The 25,899-nt window shown below is 35.0% G+C and overlaps 1 protein-coding gene across 1 annotated transcript in view; it reads right to left on the bottom strand.

Moving 5' to 3' along the window:
• LOC129225234 (uncharacterized) overlaps positions 1–25,899 on the bottom strand; it is a 395,408-nt gene that overhangs the window by 207,471 nt on the left and 162,038 nt on the right. The window contains exon 5 of the mRNA XM_054859808.1: positions 17,208–17,278. Within this exon, the coding sequence (XP_054715783.1) occupies positions 17,208–17,278 (71 nt within the window). The remainder of the gene's footprint in view (positions 1–17,207; positions 17,279–25,899) is intronic.

The following is a 25,899-nucleotide window of genomic DNA, read 5'->3' as shown; positions in this document are numbered from 1 at the left end:
TTTTCTTTCCTCATTCTCTTAAATGACAGACTAACCACTAAAACAGTCCCGTTACCGGATCCAGTTCAGCCTTGTCACAATAAAGCATTTCCCTGCACGTCAAACATTACTAAAATACTAGCTGCGTCGCCCGGCTTTGCACGGTCCACCTCAAAAATAAAAGTTATGTCAAGTGACGCGAGTTCAACACTCAGGCTTGAACCAAAAAAAAAAGTCAGTGTAGTTTTGCGGCAGATTGCGGAAAACCCCCCAAAAAAGTAAACAATTTAAATCCCCTGATTACAGGAAAAGCCTCAAAACAAAAACAAGAATTTTACCTGTTCATATTCGAGAAAAAGAAATGGCAACAGATCTTTCATCTCAATGATTTTCTTCACGCTCACATATATTTTAATAAAAGCATTGTTGCGGAAAGTTGAGATGAAGCACTGAATAATAATTTAAATGGAGGAAAGCCTTCGAAAAATAGGGATTTGATTTTGAAATCTAAGAGTCATAATTAATAGTTTTTAGCCTACTTTCCCAGTAAAAGTCAGAAAAAGAAGAAAAAAGCATGAAAGAAGGCTTAATGCATCTTAAAAATATCGTGAAAAACAAAAAAAAGTCAAAAATAAATAAAATAATTAAATAAAAATTGAAAAATTAAAAATTGGAAAGTAGGGTATTGAGATGGGGAAAAATGTCTGTCGGTCTGTCTGTCGGTCTGTCGGTCTGTCTGTCGGTCTGTCTGTCTGTCCCCCCCTAATAACTTTTGAATGAATAGTCCGATTCGAACAAACTTTTTTTTGTTCGAAAGATCTCGACGACGACACCTCATTCCCATATTTCACTTTTTGATTTGAACTATTTTTTGTTCAATTTTGAACAGTTCAAAAAAACTTAACATTAGCGCCTACGAGGAAATTCAAAGCAATTCCGAACTGTGAGGCGAATTTGCTTCAAACAAGCTTTGTAGGAAAAAGTTTTTGATGAAAAACTTGTATATAAAATATCTTTTTGATTTGAACAATTTTCCGTTTAATTTTGAACAGTTCAAATCCCTTAACAATAGTGCCTACGGGGAAACTGAAAGTCAATGGAGATTCCGTACTTGAAGGCGGATTTACTTCAAACAAATTTTGTTGGAAATAACTCTTGACGTCAAACTCCAGACTTAGACTCCGAGAATTTAGGGGCACTTGACTCCGACTCCTGTGCCCGACAATTAATCGGACTCCGACTCCCCGACTTTGACTCTGACTTCGTAGTTTTGGCAAAAATTTATACACGGTGGACAAATGACTGACTCCGATTCTTAAATATTCGACTCCGACTCCTTTATCTCAAAATGAGATTGACTCCGACTCCGCAGCTATGGTTTTAACTGTGAAAATAATTATTGTTGATATGACTTGTTTTTATTTTTACGCTAAAGTTTCAATTTAGGTACTCAGTTTTTGGCGAATAAACTCGAAGTCATTTATTGTTCTACATAAAGATATGCGCAGACGATTTTTTTTGACAAAGAAAATTATTTCTTTAAGTTGACATTTTATTGTTTTTTTTTTTTTTGTTTTGTTTTTGTTTTGGTAAGTGCATTAATTCATTTAAAAAATGTTTTTTGGCGACAGGGAAAAAGAAACGATTTTTTTTTGATATGATGTATTTATTTTAATGAGCTGATTAATTTTAATTATTATTTTCTCGTTTTGAAAGCTGTTAAAGATTTTTTTTTAATGGAAAAAAGTGTATTAGCTGCTTTGTTTAAAAGTTGCTGCTTTTTTTTTTTACGCATAAAATTTTTTTTAGATGAGTGGGGATTATTTTATTCCTAGAAATCAGCTTAAAGTATTTTTAAAATATGTTTGAAAAAATTTGCGATTTTAGCTATTTTTGAGAATAATGATCAGGTACTAGAAAGTAGTATGGGTATACGGGAAAGTAGGCTCATCTAGTTCTAGACAGAACTTCTTGTTAATTGATATCTCCGCTAATTATTATCGGAGGATTATGTTAAATAGCCAAACATGAAGACGGGAAGATGACGAATCCATCGATACCTGGTTCGATGGGCAGTTCACTGTCGTTCGGGAGAAGAAGCTTGAACATAGATAGATAGATACTCAGATTTTATATGTATAAGATAATCGAATTATCATGCTATGGCGCGAGTTTCATTGTTGATGACTTGAAAGCGTTACTGGAACAGTAATATTCGCTATTATACTTCGTATATATATATGAAGATTCCAACAATCTTCAAACTGGAATTAGATATTACGACGTAAATCACGTAGCACCAGCACGTCCAATAAATGGGACTAGTTGAGGAAAAAAATAGTAATACTTTGCGTAAAATTTAAAGTTTGTTTGAGAAAAATCATACAAAAGAACGAAAAGAAGAGCAGTTTTCTAAAGTGGAGGAAGAACAAACTTTTCCACAGTGCGCTGAAAAAATAACAGGGCACGCTCATTTCTCCACGCTGTTTTGTTAAAAAAAATAAAGCCTCGTAGGAAGAATCACTAACAATAGCCATCTATAGTAGTCTCGAAAAGACCTCTGAAAGTCAGAGAGATTTTCCCTTTTTCAGCAAAATAATTCCGGGGCACTAAAAATAACTTCGACGACGGAACTTCCTGCGAGGAGGGCGGCAAAGGCGTTTGAAGGTAATAACGAATCGATAGATACTTTTGATAAATATAAGTTTTTTTTTTCTTCTGGAGGCATCAGCCGATTGCATGGAAAAGGAAATGTGGCCTGGGAGTTGTTTACATTCTTCGGTAGTATGCAAAGAAATAATAAAGATTTTTTTGTTTTGTTTATCTTTGCACAAGACAGATGGTAAGAAGATTACTTCCATCAAGCTCGAATAACAAGATTCAATGATTAGTACTTCTAGCAAACCTTTCACATCAATGCTGCTTGTTTTTGAAACCTCTGTACAGTACAGTAAAACTCCTAATTATCTTCGAGCCAATTAACAATCAGGAACATGCATTTTAGAAAAGAAAACCAATTACCAATGGCCGTTTTTTTTTTCCCTCGAAAAATAGCAAATTTAAACTCAGTTGTTCAATTTATATGCTTCTCGATATACTATATTTATTTATTTATTCTTCTTCCTCTTATTATTATTATTTTCTTTTTTGAACTTTCTTCATCGAACCTATACACAAACGTACTATTTTTACTGGTGCAATGCAATGCAATGTTTGCAGAAAGTATTATGCATCAATACAGGCAAGTTTTTGAGGAAGGACAAGTTTACCTATTTGTCCCTCATTTCAGCCTTTTGGCGGTTTATCCGCAATTTTTATTATCCGTGGTACTTGTGCCAAAGAGTGCCACTAACTCCTCGGATAATCAAGAGTTTACTGTATAATCATTACCATGTAAATAACGTAGCAATAACTTCATAACACACATTGAAAATAAACTGCATGCACGAGTTTTGAGGGTCACAAGGAGCACTTTTATCAATGAAAGGAGATGTGAGCTTGAAGGACATAAGCACGTGTGAGCATTTTTACTCAGTTTACTTCATATTCAGCTTCTAAAAAAAAAACATTTTTACATCATTATTCTTGTTAACGTATCAAAGGGGTAACGTATCAAAGTAAGCTCGCTTTTTTTCCCCTTTTTCAAAACAAGTAAATTTTTACCAAGTTTTTAAACTAATGATGCACTCCGTTATCAACATCGTTTTATAATCTTATAATCAAATTTACAATCCCAGATTGATAAAAATCAACAGGTTTTGGAGTAAAATATCTGGAGATGGCATTTTTTGAATATTAGTCAAACTTTCCAGTTTTTGTCACCGTGAAAGTTGCAGCGATAAATCAGATGGTGCAATGTCGGGAGAGTTTATTCAATAGGTTGAATTTTTTTTTAAGTAAATCTACATTCTACAGTCCACAGATCAAAGATTGTGCTGGCAATTCGTTCACCTCATTCGGAATATTATTCTCTAGCCACCCTTTATGTTCATATAATTATGCAAACTGGAAAGAAAAGAAGGTGTGAAATCCGCTAGGAGACTTATTTTACCATGAAAGAGTATTAATTTCTACCACAACAATATAAATCTACGAAAAAGGTAAGATGGTACGAACAGTAAAGCAACATGGAACCGATTCGATGCAAGGAAAAAGTTGTTATCTTTCCCTTCGTCTATTCTTTGCTGAGACATGCATTTGCAACAGGACACCCAAGCATTAAAGCAAATAAATAATGCTTAATGTCCCGTTGAGGACCATAAGCTTTGCAGTAAGGTATGAGGATTTTTTGAGCATAAAACCATTTAATGGCGACGTAAATAACACGCATGTCAAATTTTGTGAACATTGGTAGAGTAGATTTTGTGGAAATGGATGGGACATAAATGTGTCTATAGGGTCCTATATGCTACAATTATTTTCTAAAACTTGATTATTAATGGTTTTTTTTTTCCTTTCAGAAATTTTTTGGATAGTTATTAATATTAAGATAAATAAATACCTTTGTGCTGAACAGTAAAGTAAGAAAAACAACGTTATTTTTTAACGTTGTTTTTCTTACTTTAGTTATTATGTAATATTACCTGTAACTGATTTCTATGTCTTTATATGAATAAAAAACACAAACTCCAAATTTGTATGTCCGGAGTAAGCTTGGAAGCTACCGAAACAATTTCGTTGATATTTTTACGATTTGTCTAAGTTCGAGCTGGGGAGGTTTATAGACCGTTCTGGGAAAAAAACAAAAAAAAAAGACGAGTAGTTCTTTTTTTATACGAAATTTACTTTTTTGACTCAAAAATGGATCTTTCTACAGAAAATAACTATCTTTTTGTCCCAATTTTGATTTCATTGGAAAGAGTGGAATAAAATATATTTTTAGAACATTTTCTACCTACGTTTAAAAAAAAAAATGCGGAGGAAACAAGGACAAAATTTATTTGCATTTTAAGTGAGAAAAATCAATATTTTTCGACATTTGCATCGTTGCCCTTTTGCTCAAATGTGGACACATAGAATTCTTCAACATGTCTTAAATAGGAAAAGAAGCAAGACAGTATGAGTGCAGATATGATTCATTAGAGATGATTAGAAAAAATTAAATATAGTAAAAAAATTAGGAAGTAAATTCTTCACACAATAATTTACATGCTTATTTTATTTTATTTTATTTATTTATTTATTTATTTATTTTTTGCTAAAACAGGGTGGCGACAGGAACTGTGAAAAAAAGTTCCCTGACTTTTCCCTGATTTCCCTGATTAAGTTCACCAAATTTCCCTGATTTACGTTACCAATGATAATAGTTTTCTTTCTTTGCTCTACTTGAAGTCCGTTGTAAGTTTGTATAAAATGCAGTATTTTAAACGTTTTAAGTTGTGTAAACTTGTTGAACTAAAGATATATCTTAAAAAGATGCTACTTTTTTAATAAAATGGTTTAAAAAAAAGACATTTGGGGGGGGGGGGGAACCTACAAAACAGTATATTAAATTTTTACACATGGAAAGATTATAGAAAATTTTTAAAAAAATACTTCACTTCCAGAAACCACTTAGCATAAGAATTTTTAGAAGCTATTAAAATGACTTTTAAAATCATATGTGTCCTTATGACAGAACTAAAAAGTAATTGAAATTATTTTGAACTAAGTTTTTAAACAGTATAATAACTGTTGCAAGAATAACAAGTAATAGTATTCTTATATAACTAATTGACATATTTATGCAAAACAGATGAAACCATTTGACATCCATTCATAGGGAGCTTTTCTCTAATCAAGAACATAGGTTTTAATGAATGAATACAGCATTTTAACAATAAAAAATAAAGATATTTACTTAAGTACACAAGTTAACTCTATTTCAAATGATTTAAGTATGTAACGAAAAAAATCTTAGATTGCTTTTGTAACAAACAACTTTGAAATACAAGGAAAAAAAAGCAATTAGTTAATTTCAAAATATATAAAAGAAGAATACAACTTGGTTATAAAATTAAAGAATTACTTAAGTCTGAAGAAAAGAAAACCCTGACGATCTGTGGTGACAACAAATAGTATAACGGCAAAAAAACAAAGTTTTTTTTTAAATTGAAAGTTTAATTTTAGCAATTAAATTAAAAATGCGAAGAAGTTTAAGCTTTTATAGTATTAATTCAAAAACCAAAGATTTCTTCTTGAAATCGTTACAGTACTTAATTACTTCGAAACAACGAAAAAAAGGCAAAGGAGCTAAGGCATTAATGAAGGCTTCCTCTTTGCCAGTACGGTTGTTTATTTTACGTAGCATTGAAAGCGTAAAAGGAAATTTCAAGCTAGGTAAAATAAACTACCTAACAGACATAGAAGCAATCTTAGGAAGTTCATCCTGTGGTTAATAAGTAAGATTCAATACTTTGATGTTGAGGAAAAAAGATGCACAAATATGCGGTAGTGTAAAAACACACCTCATTAATTTTACCTTTTTTTTTTGAACAGATAATTGGTGGAAAATGCGTAGGGAATTAGAGTATTTAATTTTGTAAAGTGAAAAAAAAATTTTTTTTTCTTCATAAAATCAATTTTCCCTGATTTTTTGTTATTTTTTCGAAATTCCCTGATATTTCCCTGATTTCTCCCTGATTAATAAAGTTCCCTGACTTTTCCCTGATCTCCCTGATTTCCCTGATCTGTCGCCACCCTGTAAAATTAAGATTTAAATGTCTCAAAAAATTGAAAAAAAAAAAAAAAAAGAAAAAAAAAAAAGAAAAATCTTATTTGCATTCGAAAAAACACAAAATAAATTTTAACTTTAGAGCATATGTCCGTAAAGGGATTTTTTTTTTTAATGTGGTGTCGTGTTTAATTATTGTTCAAAGTGCTTTATTAGTCATTATAATTACCATTCGGTAAGAAGAGCTACAAAACTGACGCTCTGCATTCAGTTGCACTGAAGGAGGACAATCTCGCAAATTAGCGTCTAATATTATTAAAAACCGACTGCATTTATCTATTAATGTTTATATGTATGTCACTCGAACTTTCTCCCAACTCCAAAGAATTGATGATCGATATCGATAGAGTCGGATTGAATTGATATCGATAGAGTCGGTCGGCCGCCGAAGGCTGCTAATCTAGCCGCTCTGGTGGCTAGTCCTCATATATATAATAGCGAATGTTCGAGTAATAACGCTCCTGACGTCATCAACAATGAAACTCGTTTCGGCATGATAATTTGATAATATTTTTTTTTTTTTTTGGTAATGTTTGACATGCAGGGAAATGCTTCATTTTGACGAGGCTGAACTGGATCCGGTTACTTGACTGTTTTACTGCTAAGACTCATTTTAGGGGAATGAAGGAACGAAAAAGTGCTCAACACAATTAACAGTATCTACTGGAGTTAAGGGTTAATCTACAGGAGTTAGGGTTAAGATTTCAACTATCAAAATATCAACCAACAGGCAATGGCTTCGTTCAAATGTTGAAGCAATTTTCACCCGTCATACCTTGACGGGCGAGTTTCTAGTAAGTGTATAAAACACAAAATTACATTTTAGCAACTAAGAATGTACAACCTCAAACTTGGAACAAGCTGAGATATAATAACGATTAACGCGAACGCGCAGTTAACAACTTGAATTCAAATGCTTCAATTTTTTTCGAAATTGTACCCCCTTCCCTTCCCCGGACCCACACAAAAAACGTATTTGCGGCAATCAAATGGAAAACAAAATTCCCACGTTGAATTTAAGTAAAAAACAAAAGAAGCTTAGAGGAACAAAAATAATCACACACAGAATGACATCCACGCTGATATACAAAAACTTCAAAAGATTTTTTCTCAGGACGGGGAATTTTTACGACTCTTGCCAAAACGCTTTTGTGGGGAAGGGGGGGGGGGGGGAGAATAGATTTTGTGAGGTAGCGCCTTTAGGCGGGGCGGCAATGGAGAGTCTGAAAGTAATAAGGAATCGACGGATACTTTCGATAAATAGGGAAGTCCCGCTCAAAACCATCATTCGGCCGAGAAAAACGGGGAAAAAATGAATCGAAGTTGCTTTGATATTTCGCGTATCTTCAGAAGGGGGAAAAAAAAAGATGTCCCTCTTTTTCACATAGCGGGATATTCCTTCTTTATTTTTTATCTTAAGCATTTTATGAGAACCTTAGATCACATATCAGAATGAGACAACGATTAATTTATTGCGAGAACTAACAAAAGTTTTAAACAGAACTGCACTGAGAAGTCGCACATTTTTTTTTTCAAGCATGATACACCTCAGAGAAAAAAAATTAATAAAGAAAAAAAATCATTTGAATTTTGACGGCTTGAATTCAAATTATTATTTTCGCAATCACGGATAGCGATAGGACCGTACTCATCGAGTTTCAAAATAAAATGGGATGGGCCAAGAAATTTGCACCCGTTCTGTTATGACTGGTGATTTTCTAGAATAGGTGGAGGCAGATCTATTTAAAAAAAAAAAGGTGATTATGATACGGTAATAAAGTTAGACAGACATCCACCAGTACACTTATCATAAAGATTATTTACCGCGTATACCGTTTGGGTATTTTTATTTCTTCTCAATCTTCAATGGCGAGGATTAGACATCTGGAAATTTTGTATTTAGATAAAGTTTTGCGGTTTAAAGTTCATCTATATTGGTGTTTTTACCTGAAGAAGCTTAATTTTACACACAAAAAAACTTTTTTCAATGTCAAGTCTGCTTGAGCTAAGCCCTTAAAAAATATGAATAAAATCAAACAGCAGACGATTTGTAACTATGACGAAGAAAATTTCGCTCTCTCAATAAATAATAAAAGCAACCGTCCTCATGTTAATCTGAAAAATCAGAGTAACATCAGTTTTGGTCAAGCGAAGGATAATAAGCTCAAAAATAAATAAATAAATAAATTCCAATTCAACTGATAATTTTTACATCAAAATGTTAAAATAGTAAGAAGAAAAGATAAAATTGAGTTATTGAACACAATAATCTTCTTTTATTTTATAAGAAATACAGTATTTAAAAAATGTTCAGGTACTTAATGGGAAATTGAAATCCATTTTGGCTATTTTCAAGAAAAGCGAAATCAAGATTTTTGGGCCGCCGCACAATGGGCCGCAAAACCAAAAAACGCTTATAAATGTTTTTTTCCCCCTATATTAAACCAATTGAGGATCAATAAATTTGCACAGGCCTACCTCTTAGGCAATCAGAACTGGAATTTTAGAGCCCTTAGTCCACTACAAAGCTGAAGGGAGCCTTTAGACGGTGAAGAACCTTGAGTGCGGGAATTTAAAAAAAAAAAGGGGGCTTTTAAGTAGTCTATATATGTATATTTTTTTCTTATTAAAGGCGGGTATGTTTAATTTCTCTCGTGTCCAACGATAGTAATAGGACAAAAAAAATAAGTAATTCAATTCTCAAACTGAAAATCGATTTTGATTAGGACCGAAAACTTTGGAATTCAAGGTTATTTTTTTTCAAAACACTCTACAAAAGAATGTCCTGTTAGAAATTAATATTAATTTGTCATAAATGGTCTGTATGAAGACCCTGAAAAGGAATTAGCTGCGTAAACCTGCGAACTTTGGACCCTAAGCCCAAACAAACCGAGAAGACTTTATTATAACATGCCTGTGTAAACAAACAAGCGAGAGAGGTTTCTCAAACTGGCAATACTATTGGCTAAAAAGTGTACTTGATTGAAAAAAAATGTTAACAATATTTCAGAATACTCATTTATTTTGCAAAAATATTGGAATAAAGACTGGGGCATGCTTACATTTTATTGGAATGACATTATTCCACTTTGTTCCAAGTTTTAATCAAAAGGAAAGCAGTTATTCAATGATACTTTGCAACTTTTTAAATTGTACACCAAGGGCGCCCATATGAAAAATTTTAAGAGGGGAAGCTGGGGGGGCTCAGATATTTTCCCCATAGAAACCGATTTCAATACAGATTAGTTATTAAAATTTGACATTTTTAATAACTTTTCAATAATTGCTGGAGAAGAAATTTTACATTTTTGCAACGAAAAAAGTACTAAAAGCAAGGAAGTTCTAATTTCAAAGGGAGGGGGGGGGCTTCTCCCCCTACTCCCCCCCCATATTGGCGCCCTTGATGTACACAATTTTAAAAAACATCCTTAAATTTAAGGGAAAGAGTACTAGTCAGTACGAAAAAAAAATATTGGCAGCACTTTTTGCAAGCCAAGCAAGTGGGAATGGGGCTCGAAGCTGAGCGGAAAAGGCAATGATGATTAAAATATAATTCAGAAAAAAAAAAGTTTCTTAAAAACACGTTTCTTTTAAAATGTCAAACAATAAATCAATTTTTCATTGCAATACGACCTTATATTCTAATTGGCCCTTAAACTTACTTGAGATAACATGAAAGAGTCACTTTGACCAATGAGTTGTTGGAGAATTATTCTCCTCTAAATCAAATCCTTCTCAAGGACTGTCGACAAATGACGTCACGCTTTGAGGGGGGGGGGGGGAGGGAGGTTCTTCAAATTGTGGCAGTTTGTGACAAGGTGGGGGGGGGGGGAGCGGGTGAGGTGAAGTGTGACACTGACAAGAGAGCAGGGGATTCAAAAATTATTTTAAAAAAGAAACATTATTTATTGTCAGTAGCGTAACTAGGGGTTGGAAGGAGTGGCTCTCGCCAGGGGCGCAGCAGCCATGGGGGCGGCATTTCGACAGATTAAAAAAACTTTTTTTTTTTTTTTTTTATCATAGAATTTGAAAAATGCTTTAAAAAAAAAAATAAAAAAAAAATAAATAAAAAAAAAACTTGCAAGAAAAAGAGCTAGAGTGAGCCGCTCTGAGCGGCTCATATATATATATATATATATATATATATACATAACATCTACTGGGAAGAAACATTGGGCATCATTGAAAACAATTCTAAAAAAGAAAATAAGAAAAAAAAACTACAATGCTGCCTCCTATTTGTCGAATCAATTAATCAAAATGTTCAAAAAAAAAAAAATTCCCCGGAGGTCACAATGACCTCCGGTAATTTTCTGTGAGGGGGGGGGTGCAATTTCTTTTGTTCGCCAAGGGCGCTAGACCCCATAGTTACGCTACTGTTTATGGAAAGCCCCTTATTTTAGTTAGTTTTTCATTTAACGTCCTCTATACGAATTTTTTGACATTTCGAAATGTTAATAACTAATGAAAATACTTTTCTTTAAAAATGTGAAATCAAGCTCACATTTTATGTTAGGTTAAAATCTAACTGAAATACTTTGATTTTTAACACTTTTTCAAGTAAGTTAGATTAATTTCGGTCAATAACTCATTTATTTGAAACCCTCCCTTTTTCTTCTCTTTTTGACAGCTAAATGTTTCACAATATTTCCTCAAAAAATCCCTGAGCAAAAAACCCTGTTTTCTGATTTAATACTTCGTAAAAATTAACTTGAAGTTATCACAACTAATCTTTGCTAATCATAAAGCGGAAAGTATCTCTGTCTGGATATCTGGATCTCTGTTTGGATGTCCGGATCTATGTGACGCACATAGCGCCTAGACCGTTCGGCCGATTTTCATGAAATTTGGCACAAAATTAGTTTGTAGCATGGGGGTGTGCACCTCGAAGCGATTTTTCAAAAATTCGATTTTGTTCTTTTTCTGTTCTAATTTTAAGAACATTTTACCGAGCAAATTATCATAGCGTGGAAGAGTAAATTACGAAATTATCATAACGTGGGCGAGCAAATTGGCGAGAAATTCACCATCCGTAATTCGCAAATATACAGGCGAACCAAATGACCTTTTAATTTTCTACTACGGGCAAAGCAGGGTTGGCCGGATAGGACCCAATGGGTTTTTTTGAAAAAACCCATTTAAAAAAACCCAATATTTATATTAAACCCTTTTGGGTTTTTTAAAATTTTCTGAGAAGTTTTTTAAAAAAATTAATTAATTTAAATACTTTCACAATTTGAACTTCTTTTTTATTTGCTCTTCACCACAGACAATGGACATAAAAAATGAATTTTGAACTTTATTAGTATTTCTTAACTCTTAATGGCATTTAAAAAATATTTCAAAGATTTTAAATAAATGTATTTAACTTTTTTCTCTAACTGGTCAATAAATAACTCGAATTATCTTGACTAAGTCCTGTCATGACTGATTTTCGAAGTATTTGTAGATTGTGCAGAGGAAACTACTCTAGCTAAAAGGCTTTCATGTGAATTATTTTCTGCAAACCAACACACCACAAATCTCGAATAAAAACAAGGTATATTTTTTAGAAATTAACAGGTTTTTCAAACGGTCGACAGAAAACAGAGAAGGATGTACAGTATTTTCATTATCTTACGAAAAAGTTTTAATGTTTCTTACTCTGTACACAGAAATAGAAAACATAACAACATAAAATTCAAAGAAATGTCTTGATTAAGCTGGAATTCAGTAAAAAGGGATTTAAACTACTTGAGGTTCTACAGTAGTTTTGCATAACAAAATTAAATACAATAAAGTAAAATGAAAAAAAAAAAAAAGTAGTAATTAAAAATGAACAATAGATTTTATCACTCGAGAAGTAACTTTGCCTTAACTGTTGGTAATAATGAAAACTAAAAAATCTGAAACTTCACAACTCTTGAGTTTTGTTGTCTTTTTTACTTTTCTTCAGAAAACGCTGAATTTTAACTAGTTTTCAAACTTTTTTTACCCAAAGACAATTTTTGCTCTTTGTCCATATACTTACACTACAATATGCTACAAGTACCCTATATTTTCCCTAAAAAAAGACAAAAAACCCAGCTTTAGTTGGGTTTTTTGGGTTTTATTTAAAAAAGCCCAAAAAACCCTGGGTCCATGGGCTTTTTTAAAAAAAACTCGGGTTTTTGCCAACCCTGGGGCAAAGCCGTGCGGGTACCACTAGTAATTAATAAATTCTACATAAAACTTTTATTTGCACCCGAACGAAAGAAAGTCGACAACGACAGCAGCCTCAATGCCTGACATAATTTTTACGACAAAAGTCCTCAAAAGGCAAAAACCGGCTACACTCGCGACAGCACAGCACATTCAAAAAAAATTTCTGGTGAAAATATGACCTTCCCCACTTTCTTTCGGTAAAATATAAGAGCACTAAAAATAACTTCCTCCGCATGGATTCGCATATGAACGCAACAGCGGAGGCGTCCAAAGGTAATAACGAATCGATACACTATCGATAAATATAAGCCTCCGAGAGAAAGGAAAGGCGGGAAAAAGAACCGAGAAGCGCTTTGAAACTTCCAGTGTCTCGATGAATAATTTTTTCCCTCGCCTATCTCCTCCAACATTTTCAAGGATAATGAAAATGCTTTTCAATGAAATGCTATATCATCAGCAGGGGTGTCCACCTAGGGGGGGGGGGGGTCATGGCGGAGACTGCGCCATTGAAATTTTTAGGGGGGTGTTTTGAGGGGTATTTTTCTCATTTTTAAGAGGGGATCTTACTTTTGGGGGAAGGGGTTTCGCGATATTTAGTGGAGGGGGTGAGCCCTTGCTCTTAGGGGGTGGACACCCCTGTCATCACAAACCAAGTGCAGTTTTTATAGGGTAGACCGACCAGTGAATGAACAGTTAAGCACAATTTCATTTTTAAAAAATCCTAGTAATTTTAAACTCTATACTATACAGATCGTGATAGTTAAAACATTTTAATTGATCTATGTAAATATCTCTAAAAAATCGCGGGAACTTAAATGGTACCGCTTCCAACATTTTAGGTGTTTAAAGAAAAAATGACGCAACGACCCAGTGAATGAACACCTCGAACCAGTAAATGAACATAAATTGGTCCAGTGAATGAACATGATAAATTTTGATTCAAAAAGTTTCTTTGAGATCTATCTATTTATCTATATAACTGTCTATATCTGTTTATCTACCTATATATTTATATAACTATCTATACCTATCTATCTATCTATCTATCTCTCTCTCTCTCTCTATATATATATATATATAGATAGATACTTATCTGTCGATCTATCTATCTACTTATCTATATACTTATCTATTTACTTATCAATATATCTACCTATCTATATCTATCCAGCTATCTATATCTATCGGTCTATCTACCTGTCTATATATCTACTATCTATCTCTATATCTTCCTCTATCTATTTATCTATCTATCTATATACAAACATACATTACATATCTACCTATCTATTCTCTCTCTTTGTATATATATTTCTATTTCTCTATTTCTCTATCTACCTGTCTATCTATCAAGAGAGATCAAGATATAGAAAGGTAGATGTAGGTAGGTTAATATACAGATAGAGATATAGATAGGTAAAAGATAAAACTCAGTAAAAAGTGCATTGTTTGCAAAGACAAAAATAAAGAAATTATGAAGTATATAATGAAATACATAAATAAATAAGCATATAAAACTATCTGCATTACAAAAAAGTACGAAAATGAAAATATCTCAAAGAAATTTCAAATTTCTTCTTAAATCAAAAGAAATTTTGCCATTGTTCATTCACTGGGTTTTCGCAATTTTTCGTACCCAGTGACTGAACACCCCTCTACCTGAAAATCTACGCATTCTGCATTGACTGAAACAATTTAAATCCATAGCCTAAATAAGTATACTTAATTTTTCTTTCGTTGAGTTAAATATAAAATTTATCGATAAAAATAATTTGTATCGAAATAATTGCTAGCACGAAACCAGCCTTATTATTTTGTAAGAGAGAAAAAACGATTCACGGCAGTAAAAATTTCAAATTTTTTCCAGGAAAAAAATTCGTATCCAAAGTAACCAATCAGGTGTCAGATAGCTTACAATATCAATAAAGAACGCTTTTGTAGTGAATTAATTCAGAAAAAAATTTTTGGAAGCTTATTTAAAAAAAAAAAAATGACGCGCTGTTCATTCACTGGGTGGTGTTCACTCACTGGTCGGTCTACCCTATCTTCGGAATTTTAATACAGTCGAACTCGTTTAAAACGAGCGTGAATTGGCGCGTTATAACCGAATGCTCGTTGAAAACGGGTTCGTGAAAAAAAATATCACAAAAAATTTATACATGCTTGCTTTGTTATTTGTATATTTCTGTACAGTACCAAAGAGGTTGGTTATTTGATTTGAACTGTCTAAGTGTCTCTTTTTTGTTGGAGCAATCACGATTGCTTATTGTTCTCACTTGACAGTCCTTGACGTTACGGTTCCTTTTTCAGCTTGGACCAGGGCTGCAGCACCACCGTCCACCGGCGGCGGCGCGGCTGGTCCTGAGCACTGTCCACCGGAATCCACTTTTGCTGGACTGTGGCGTCCATGTCCTACACACGCATGCTCATACACACTCCCCTACGCGCGCACGCCTTTACACACATACACACGCCTACGTGCACACAGGTAAGCCTACACACACAACTATACACGCGTAACCACCCAGGAGGAGGGACATGCTTGAGGTTGGGAGCCATTTCTAGAAACAATAACTCTTATCAGTAGGGTCGTCGCAACTCGTGATTGCGAAAAACATAATTTGAATTCAAAGTTTCGGAATTCAAATTAGAGTTAATTGGGGGAAGTGGGTCACAGATCTTTTTTTTTTTTTTTTATTCTTTTCGACGAACGTGGGGTCCGAAAAACATCTTCCTTTGCATTTGTGGCTTCAAAATAGCTTGAAGTTTTTCTGCACTTTAGAAGCCAAGTATGTCGAGGGCTATTTAGCTTCAAACTCTTCATATTTGTCGTCATGTGGTGACCGCTTTCTCTCTTTTTTTTCTTCTCTCTCTCTCTCTCTCTAGACTTTCAACTACAATATCCTCGGAAGTCTATCTCGGAAATGATAACACTCTTCAACAATTATATAATTTTTAAATGCTCCTTTACTCCACGAATTTCAAAAAAAAGGGCTGAGTCATCACTCATGACAGGAACTCGATGTCAATGACTCATGTCATTGTTCTCATGATTTATGTCTTATCTCTAACTTTCAGTTGAATTCATAATGTTATGAAATTTTTTCCAAAAATAGAATAATCTTTTCTGAGGAGTAAATCAACAGACATTTTATGAATCACAAAAATATTGCTCGCTTTAAGCGGGGTTTGCTCGTTAAAAGCAAGTTTTGTTCCCATAGACTTAACATTGTACCAACAAAATCTTTTTGATTTCCTCTCTAAATCAGAGTTTTCGTTGAAACAGGGCTCGCTATAAGCAAGTTCGACTGCACGTGCGAAAGACAGAGCAATAAATTGCCCAGTAAACGTCAAAGTCGATTATTTCATTTCTATAAACTACAAGCTGTACCCGACGCGCGTTGCTACGCCAACAAAAAAATACATCATTATACTGATTTTCATGACAATCGGTTGAACGGGGCAGAAGTTGCTACTCTGCAGTGCCACCAGGTGGCGAGTGGCTTCAATGAGCATATTATGCACCTTCTCCGTGGAAAAATAGATATATATATAGCAATTTTCATAATAATCGGTCCAGGTATCAAGTGAAGCCGTGACTATACTCAAATTTTGTACTCACGCAGTTTGCAAGATCAATCAATCGCTAAAAATATCAAATAGAAAAAGTTTTAAATCCCCCCGTTGCATGAAAAGCCATAAAACAATAAAGAAAGAATTTATTTGTTCAAACTCAAGAAAAATGGCAACAGCTAACTTCTTATCAAAGAGATCTTTCACGCGAATTAATTTCTGCAGCCGATAATTTTATTCGTATTTATCCAATGGATTGTGACTTAAATTGGAATAAAAAAGGAACTATCGATCGGATTTTTTTCGAACTGGTCTATAAACATTCCCAGTACCAAAAATAACAAACGGTGAAAGTTTCAGCCAAATCTGCCGGGTAGTTTTTGAGTTCGTGGATGACATACAGACAAACATTCATTTATATATATATATAGATACAGATATCATCATCACACATTATAACAAATATGTGATTCAGGGTAATATTCTCTTTAAATGTTATGGAGAAAAGTCACTTCAGCGTGATTACTCCTTCCCTGCATTTAAGTAAACTACTGTATTGGGATTTGCGATATATGTTCTGTGGAAAAATCTCCTTCCCCACCATCCATCTCGCGGTGTCCCTGGCCCATGCTACTTAATTTCAGAAAACACGCTATATTAAAGTATGATTCTTATTTCTGTGATGACTACACAGGCTCTAATGTTTCTCTCAACAGATATAATAGTTAATTTTGACGAAGTGAGGCGTAAATGTACTCACCATCTTCCGCGTTCCTCTCTCCATGGCCATCCACGTGGCAGCCATCTTTGGACTTGTTCGACTGAGACAACCTAGAAACAACACATCAACGGTAAGAAAGAGAACAAAATGGCAAACAATGAAAGTTAGCACAATAAGATATACTACATAACGAATCATAGCCCCACTTAATTCTTATAGGCCGTGGCAATCGCTGAAACTGATGGCAACAAAGAGGTCGTTGCATTTGATTTGTGGATGCAGGAACTCATGACAACAAAGAGGGCGCTACTGGGGACCCCTGTTTACATTACGTTGCCTTTGATTGGTGTATGCAGGGGTTCCGTTCAGCGCCTCTTGCGGTCAAAATGGGCGACGTTCAATCAAAAGTAAACAAACTTTGAAACGTTGACATTAATTGGTAGATGCATGAGCTGCATCGGTTAAACATAGAAAAGTCATTGTCAAGGCCTGTTAAGCGCCAGCGCCATCTAGTGGAGTCATGAACGAATAGATACTTCTGTGCTTGAAAATTAAATGAATGTATTACCAACGTTTTGATGCACAAGAATTGTAAATTACTGCAGACACGTGTTTCGGTATTATAAGGAACGCCTTTTTCAATGCAAAGAAGTGTGAGCTTTTGGACGAAAAGTCAGCCGAGAAAAGCAACACGGTGGAACCAGCAGACAGTATAAATACCAAAAATAGGAAATTAACAAAACCAATGAGACAAAACACGAGCTTACACGCATATCATACATACGTACATAACATCTAATGAGAAGGATCGTTAGGTATCATTAAAAAACAATTTTTAGAATTTAAAAAAGAAAAAGAATATGTTGCAATGTAATCCCTAAATTTTCTGAATCGTGAGCAAAATTTGCTGAATAAGGAGTTTTTTGGGAGATCGCTGTGACCTCCCATGGGGCGCCCCTGAATGTGAAACGTCATCATTTCTTCATAAGCTTGACAGTTAAAATTTCGGGAACACTTTTTTTGCGTGCTTTTGAGTTTTTGCTTTTTTTAGGGGGGGGGGGCGGTAGATTTCTAATCTGCCTAGGGGCGGCATGGAGCTAAATTCGGCCCTGCGTGTAATATCGAAACCGTGTTATAATAATCGCAAGTTTTGTACCGTGTAATATCGAAATCGTGTTGTAGAAGTACCGTGTTATGCGAAGGACGCCTGTACTTGAATGTCATTGAGTACAGAATTGTACTGACAAATGAGAATCCTAATTTGACCTCTAGGGCTTTCATCATATTGCTTCGTAAAAGCCATAAACATCACTTCACATTTGGAATCGAAGCGTTGTAACTAAAGCTACTAAACAATCCACAACAGCATATTTGTGATCGAGTTCTATCGAGAGAATCATTGGCAAAAGCTGTTCCTAATACATTAGCAGGATGTTAATTTTCCAGAAATGGTTTCGACCAACCGCCGAGGTTATTCGAAAGCAATTCCAATCATTTTCGAAGGTACTGGAACACAAACTAATCCAGCAATCATTGCTTCGGAACGGGGAGTTTTGGAACGAAGCCGGATGAATAGTTCTTCAAACCATTCCAACTAGTTCGTACAGTCAATAGCAAAACTAAAAACGGTGTGTGTGGGGGGGGGGGGGTAAAATAAATAAAAGCAGCTAAATTTAAATATATTATAAGTGATATTGGACAAACAGTAACATAAACTAATGCACATTTACTGTTTAAAACTGCTACCTTTAAAAGTTAAAAGGGTAAATTAATGGTAACATTATCCAGTGCAATACGATTTCCCTTAAGTAGTCGCGCATTGGTTCTATTCTCCGCCCTTTGTCACTAACAGTAAACTCCTGATTTATCGGCGGTCGGTTTATCCGCGGTTCGGATTATCCACGGGTCTTCTCACTACATTTTTAACGGTAATTAAATGTTTTTTAAACTTATGATTGTGTTATTTTTTTGTTTTTAGTTTTTACCTATGTATATTTTTTACTCAATATTAGTAGATAGAATGTTTTAGCTATAATTTAAATGTATCTGTGAGTGATATTCATAATCCCACCACCCCTTATATTAATAATGGGACCCAGCAGTGTGTAGCTGACCTTCCGTAACACCCTCACAGAAAATTCTGAGAATTTCTTACGGTATTTCAAGATTGCATAGCTTTCGGAAATGTATGTCGGTCGTTTAGATCAATAGCGCGACAAGCTCCCCAACAGGTGCTTTCTTTCAGCGTACGCTGTATGTATTGTTCTTCATTGCATACTCTTGTATACAGGGCCCAATACAGGCTGATTTTGCTAACGTTTTTCGGTACCTTCACAAAAATCTTGTTTTGAAATCGGTACTTTCACAAAAATCAAGTATTAAATCAGTAGCTTCACAAAAACATCGAAAATTTCACAAAAATTAGCATTTTAAAATATAAAATTTGTTTCTCTGTTTAAAACAAAACTTACTCATAAAATAAAAGTCTAAGCAGGTTTATATGAACAATCGCTTAAACAGAAAGCTTTTTGTAGTATTTTAACTATTTTTTAGCTGTTTCTCGCCTAAGTGTATTTATTCAATATTATCGCAATCTTTCAACATTGGTTTTGGGAAACCATTTTTCTCATAATTTCCTATATTGTACACAGTACATAGCCTATTAAGCTGATATTACGATGGTATTTTTCATAATTAGGTTTTTCGCTCCCCCTCCCCTCCCCAAAAAACGAAATCTGTTAAAAATTATACTAGATGACATTTACACTTTTCGAACTAAAATTTCTCAAAAGCAATGCTGATAAAAAAAAACTTTCACAAAAATAGAATGATGCAATACTTTCACAAAAATAGGTAGCGAGAAAAAAATCCTGGATTGGCCCCTGGTATAGTAAATGGTATCTATTCTATTAATTGAAACTAACACTAAAAGAAATGATTCAAAATCTTTCTCTGCTCACGGATTTTAAGGGCGGGGGAAAAAACCAAAACGCGAGCACTAACGTAACATAATCGCCGCGTTTACATGAGACTTTTGTACCTCGCATTTCCCCGCACCAACTTCGAAAAAAAAAAAAAAATAAAATAAAAATAAAAAAAAAAAAAAAAAAAAAAAAAAAAAAAGGAAAATTAATTTGAATTTTGACATCTTGAACTCAAATTATGTTTTTCGCAATCACAAATGTGTGTGTTTGTGTGTGGGGGGTATGTGTAATTGTGTGGGGGGTATGTGTATGTGTGTGTAGGTATGTGTGTTTGTGTCTGTGTGCTGGCATAAGTGTGTGAGTAATTGTGTATATGAATGTGTATGTGGGGGGGGGGGGTATGTGTGTGTAGGCATATGTGTTTGTGTCCGTGTGCAGGCATGAATGTGCGGGTAGTGTTTGTATGTGTTTGTGTGTGTTGGTGTGCGTGCGTGTGTGTGTGTAGTTGTGTATGTATGCGCGTGTGTGTAGGACATGGATGCAACCTGGAGACGGCTTTCGCTATAGGAGCAGCATCGTGAGGAGCCGGTCCACGGTGATGGTGCGGAGGGTGGCGGTGGGAAAATAAAATCAAAAGACATCAAAACAGTCAAATGAGAACAATAAGCAATCGTGATTGCTCAAAAAAAAAAAAAAACGGATGGAAATAACGCGGTTCACATGCAAAAAAAGCTTGTACTCTGTATCCAAGAAAGCGGTTTCACCCAGTATGATTTTCTCAGGAATATTTCGCTTATCTGATTGGCGCTGTTGTCGCCATCCCATAGCCAATTAGACAACGGTATCGCCAACTGTCACGTTGCTTTGTTTACTTCCACTATCAGTTCTCGCTGAATTCTTTTTTTATAAAAAAAAATAATAATAATAATTCAGCGAGAACTGATAGTGGTATATATATATATATAGTAAAGAAATTCGTTTTGCGAAGTGCATTCTGGGTAAAAACCCCGCTTTGACTCCAGTAGATAGCAGGAGGAAGAAAGTTCCGCATTTACCCGGCAAAAAACCGGAATGTGGTTAAAAGCAGGTTTTATCCGGGGTTGAAAAAGTCCATAGAAACGCCGGCTAAAGAGACGCGACAATACGCGGATTAAATTGCAAACGTGAAAGCGCTTCCAAGCTGAGAGAGCCAAGCCAGTTGTTTCAGAACACATCAGGAAGCAATGAAAGCAACAACCTACATATTCCAAATTCATAATTGAACTGTATTTTGCTAAATTTATAGCATCTAGTTTTTTTAATTAACACTAGAATGACTGACATTTTCTGTATACCTAGAAAGACTGAAGGGGCCAGTGTGGCCCCTACCCATTTTTGGGGTGAATTATTTTAAAAATTCTTCCTGAGGGAGTCTGATACACCTTCTTTCATGACTAAATAAAAACTTAGTATGCAATTATTTGTAGTGTTGCTCTCTATACTGGCCAAAAGCTTGGATCAGTTTTTCTTTTCAAGAGCAATGGCTACCATTAGGCTGGTAAGCAGTCAGTACTGTTTATAGCATTTGGATATCCAACTGGCTGTATAAAGCGGAAGTTACAGGTTAAACTAGAGAGAATGGTCTTTTTTTATGCTAGAACAATTAGGAGAAAGGGAAAAAAAAATTTTAATTGTAAAAAAGCTTAGGGGCCACTGTGGCCCCTCCCGTCTTTCTAGGTATAGGGATCAATATTTACAGTACTATGAGGCGCATGATAAGATGATTAAACAAGCATTCAAATAGTGTCATATAATGAAAAGTCAGGAAATTACATTACTTTCCGTTGGACATTATCCGAGTTATTAAACAACAAACTATGCGAGGGGCCACACAGGCCCCTCCGTCTTTCTAGTGTTAATCAAGAGAAACTTTTTTTCTCTCATTAACAATAGACAAAATCATTATGGAAAAGTTATGTTATTTCATGACGTAACAAAAAATAAATAAATAAATAAATCAAATGACTGACTGGGTGGACGCATTTTTAAATATTACGGTTATTTATAATGACATCTGATTTTTTCTTTTTTTTTTTTTTTTTTTTTTTTGACTATGACCACTTTACCCCAAGTCACAAATACATATAAAAAAGAAAACTTAATGAGAAAATTTAAATCAATTTTTTCCTTTCTAAAATTATTTCATCTTTCTTAATTCTCTTAAGAGCTCTTTATTGACGCAATGAAAAATAACAAAGAAAAATGTGTAGTTTTTGCCCGAAATCCTTGAATTTAGCAGTAACCTAATTTGAAAAACCTGGATTTTTATTACCACTTCAGCCCACCGGACTCGAAGTTACTTATAGCGAGGAAAACATTATAAAATATCTTTCTAAGTGCTTCGTTTTTATATATATCATAGCGAATGATGGAGTAACGCTCCTGACGTCATCAACAATGAAACTCGGTCCACGCCATGATAATTTGATAATATTTTTTTGGTAATGTATGACATGCAGGGAAATGCATTGTTTTGACGAGCCTAAACTGGATGCGGTATTTTAACCGTTTTAGTGATAAGACTCATTTTAGAACAATGAAGAAACGAAAAACTGGTCAATTATGAACGCTATCTACTGGAGTTTAGGGTTAATCCATTGGAGTTTAAGTTAAAATTTCAACTCTATATCAAAATATTACCCAGCTGGCAATTGCTTCGTTCAAATGTAGAATCAATTTCCACCCGTTATACTTTGACGGGCGGTTTTCTAGTTTGTTAATTAACCGTCAAAAGAAACGAGCTGATGCGTGCATCACATGACTTCCTTTTACTCCAACTTAATGTCATTTATCCATTACTGGCAGTTTTAATGTGATTCAATAGTTTACTCTCTAAATATCACCAACAGTGGCCAAATTGAAATAAAATTAAAATAACATTGTTTTAAATTCCACTAGGAAGGACATTTGTAAAAAAAAATTAATTTGAATTTTGACATCTTGAATTCAAATTATGTTTTTCGCAATCACGAGTGCGAGTATGTAGGCATGTGTGTTTGTGTGTGTGGGGGGGGGGGGGGGGTGTTTGTGTGTACGGGGTATGTGTGTTTGTGTCTGAGTGCTGGCATAAGTGTGGGGGGGGAGTATGTGTATGTGTGTGTAGGCATATGTGTTTGTGTCTGTGTGCAGGCATGAATGTGTGGGTAGTTGTGTGTATGTGTGTGTATGTATGCGTGTGTTTGTGTGTGTATGTGTTTGTGTGTGTAGGTGTATATGTGTGTATGTATTTGTGTGTGTGTGTATGTGTGTGTAGTTGTGTATGCATGCTCGTGTGTGTAGGACATGGATGCAACCTGGAGACGGCTTTCGCTAGAGGTGCAGCATCGTGAGGAGCCCGCCTGTCCACGGTGATGGTGCGGAGGGTGGCGGTGGGAAAAATCAAAGGAACGTCAAAAACAGTCAAATGAAAGCAATAGGCAATCGTGATTGCTCAAAAAAATTAATTTGAATTTTGACATCTTGAATTCAAATTATGTTTTTCGCAATCACGAGTGTGTGTATGTAGGCGTGTGTTTGTGTGTGTGTAGGCATGTGTGTTTGTGTCTGTGTGCTGGCATAAGTGTGTGGGTAGTTGTGTGTATGAATGTGTTTGGGGGGGGGGTATGTGTATGTGTGTGTAGGCATATGTGTTTGTGTCTGTGTGTGGCATGAATGTGTGGGTAGTTGTGTGTATGTGTTTGTGTATGTGTGTAGGTGTATGTGTATGTATGTGTTTGTGTGCGTGCGTGTGTAGTTGTGTATGTATGCGCGTGTGTAGGACATGGATGCAACCTGGCTTTCGGCTATAGGAGCAGCATCGTGAGGACCCTGTCGACGGTGATGCTGCAGAGGGTGGCGGAGGGAAAATAAAATCAAAGGACATCAAAACAGTCAAACGAGAACAATAAGCAATCGTGATTGCTCAAAAAAAATCGCCAAATTTATCGCCAAGTTGGCGACAAAACTTGGCTACCAAAAGACTGGCGATATATCGCCAAGTGTCCGACAAATTATAACACCACTTGAGTTTACATCGAAATTAACAATGATTCCCCCCCAAAAAGGGGCAAAAGACCCCCTTAGGAACATCCGAATGCAACCAAAAGGGAAGGTGCACAACTGGAGTCTCCGTACCAAATTTCAACTTTCTAGGACATACCGTTTTTGAGTTATGCGAGATACATACACACATACATACGTACATACGGACGTCACGAGAAAATTCGTTGTAATTAACTCGGGGGTCGTCAAAATGGATATTTCGGATGTCTGTAGGTTCCTAGGCATATATCCACGTGTAGTCGGGTCGAAAAAAAAAACTCAACATTAATTCGGGGGCGAGAAAAATGGAAATTAAGGCCGATTTTTGAATGAAAATTTTTTCGCGAATACAATACTTCCTTTTTTGTAAAAGGAAGTAAAAAGAGAGTAAAGCACCGTAAACTTTCAAGAAGTGTAATTAATTTTGGTAGATGCATACAAATAATTCCTACAACACGTACAAGAATTACACAAACTGCAATGAAAAGTTTATACCACTATCTCATCTTCTTTACTAATAATAAAGCTGAAAGTCTTCATCTCTGTCTGGATTCTGGATGTCTGTGACGCTCATAGCGCCTAGATCGTTTGGCCGATTTTGATGAAATTCAGCACAAAATTAGTTTGTAGCATGGGGGTGTGCACCTCGAAGCGATTTTTCGAAAATTCGATTTTGTCCTTTTCTAGTCTACTTTTAAGAACATTTTACCGAGCAAATTATCATAACGTGGACGAGCAAATTACCATAACGTGGACATAGCAAATTGGGCGAGAAACTCATCATACATTGCCTGTAAATATACAGGCGAACCAAATGACTTTTTAATTTTTCTACTACGGGCAAAGCCGTGCGGGAACCACTAGTTAAAAAACATAATATTATCGCCTCTGAGCAACAGTAAGATCTCTTAGTATTATTTCTGGGATTAGATATCTTACTGTTGCTCTGAGGCGACGATATGAGTCAAATTCTGTTGGCTAATTCAAAATGCTGCACTGGCAACATCCCTAAAACTTTCTCCTCAACAAGTCACACTTTGATCGAAACAGAGAACTAATAACGACTGAGCACCGTTCCCAGTAGAATAAGTTTAGATACACAAAACTCCCTTCTAAGTACAGATATAATAATCTCAAAAGATGGAATTCAAGATTCTCGGATGCTAATTCAAACCCACCCGGAGGACTAAGCAATCAATTTCTTCCAAATAATAAGACCATAAATCATATTGCATTGCAGGGGTATTGACGCAGAAAGCTGTTCTTGATTTTGTCCAGTGAAGACATTAATCATCCCCGTGTAGAGAAGAACCAAAATAAATGCTTTTATTCCAATAACGTCGTCATTGTGACGAAATATTTCTCGAATCTAACGCAGTTTGTTTATTATCTTCAATCCTTTCGACTGGGGGTAATTGACTGGGACTTCTATTACAAGTTATACAACCCAGGATTGTAACTAGACTTTTGTTTTGGGGAGGTGTTTTAGACATTTCTTGAGAAATTTATATGATCAATCATCAGACTTGATTTTGTTCGTATATTTTCTATTGATTTTTGCTACAGTAGATTATTTAAAAGAGCGCGAGGCTTCAAAGGCAATAAGATGAGGTAATGTGAAAAAAGACGAAATCTAGCGGGAGAGGGGCGGGTCTAAACACTACATTACTTCCTCTTGTTCGCCTATTGAACAGCCGATGACTCTTTAATAACTAAAAAGAATTAGAAGCTTTGACTCATATAAATGC

Source organism: Uloborus diversus, chromosome 6 (genome assembly GCF_026930045.1).
Source record: "Uloborus diversus isolate 005 chromosome 6, Udiv.v.3.1, whole genome shotgun sequence".
Lineage (NCBI taxonomy): Eukaryota > Metazoa > Arthropoda > Arachnida > Araneae > Uloboridae > Uloborus > Uloborus diversus.
Note: the sequence above shows the minus strand (reverse complement) of the source record. Positions and strands in the feature narration are given on the sequence as shown.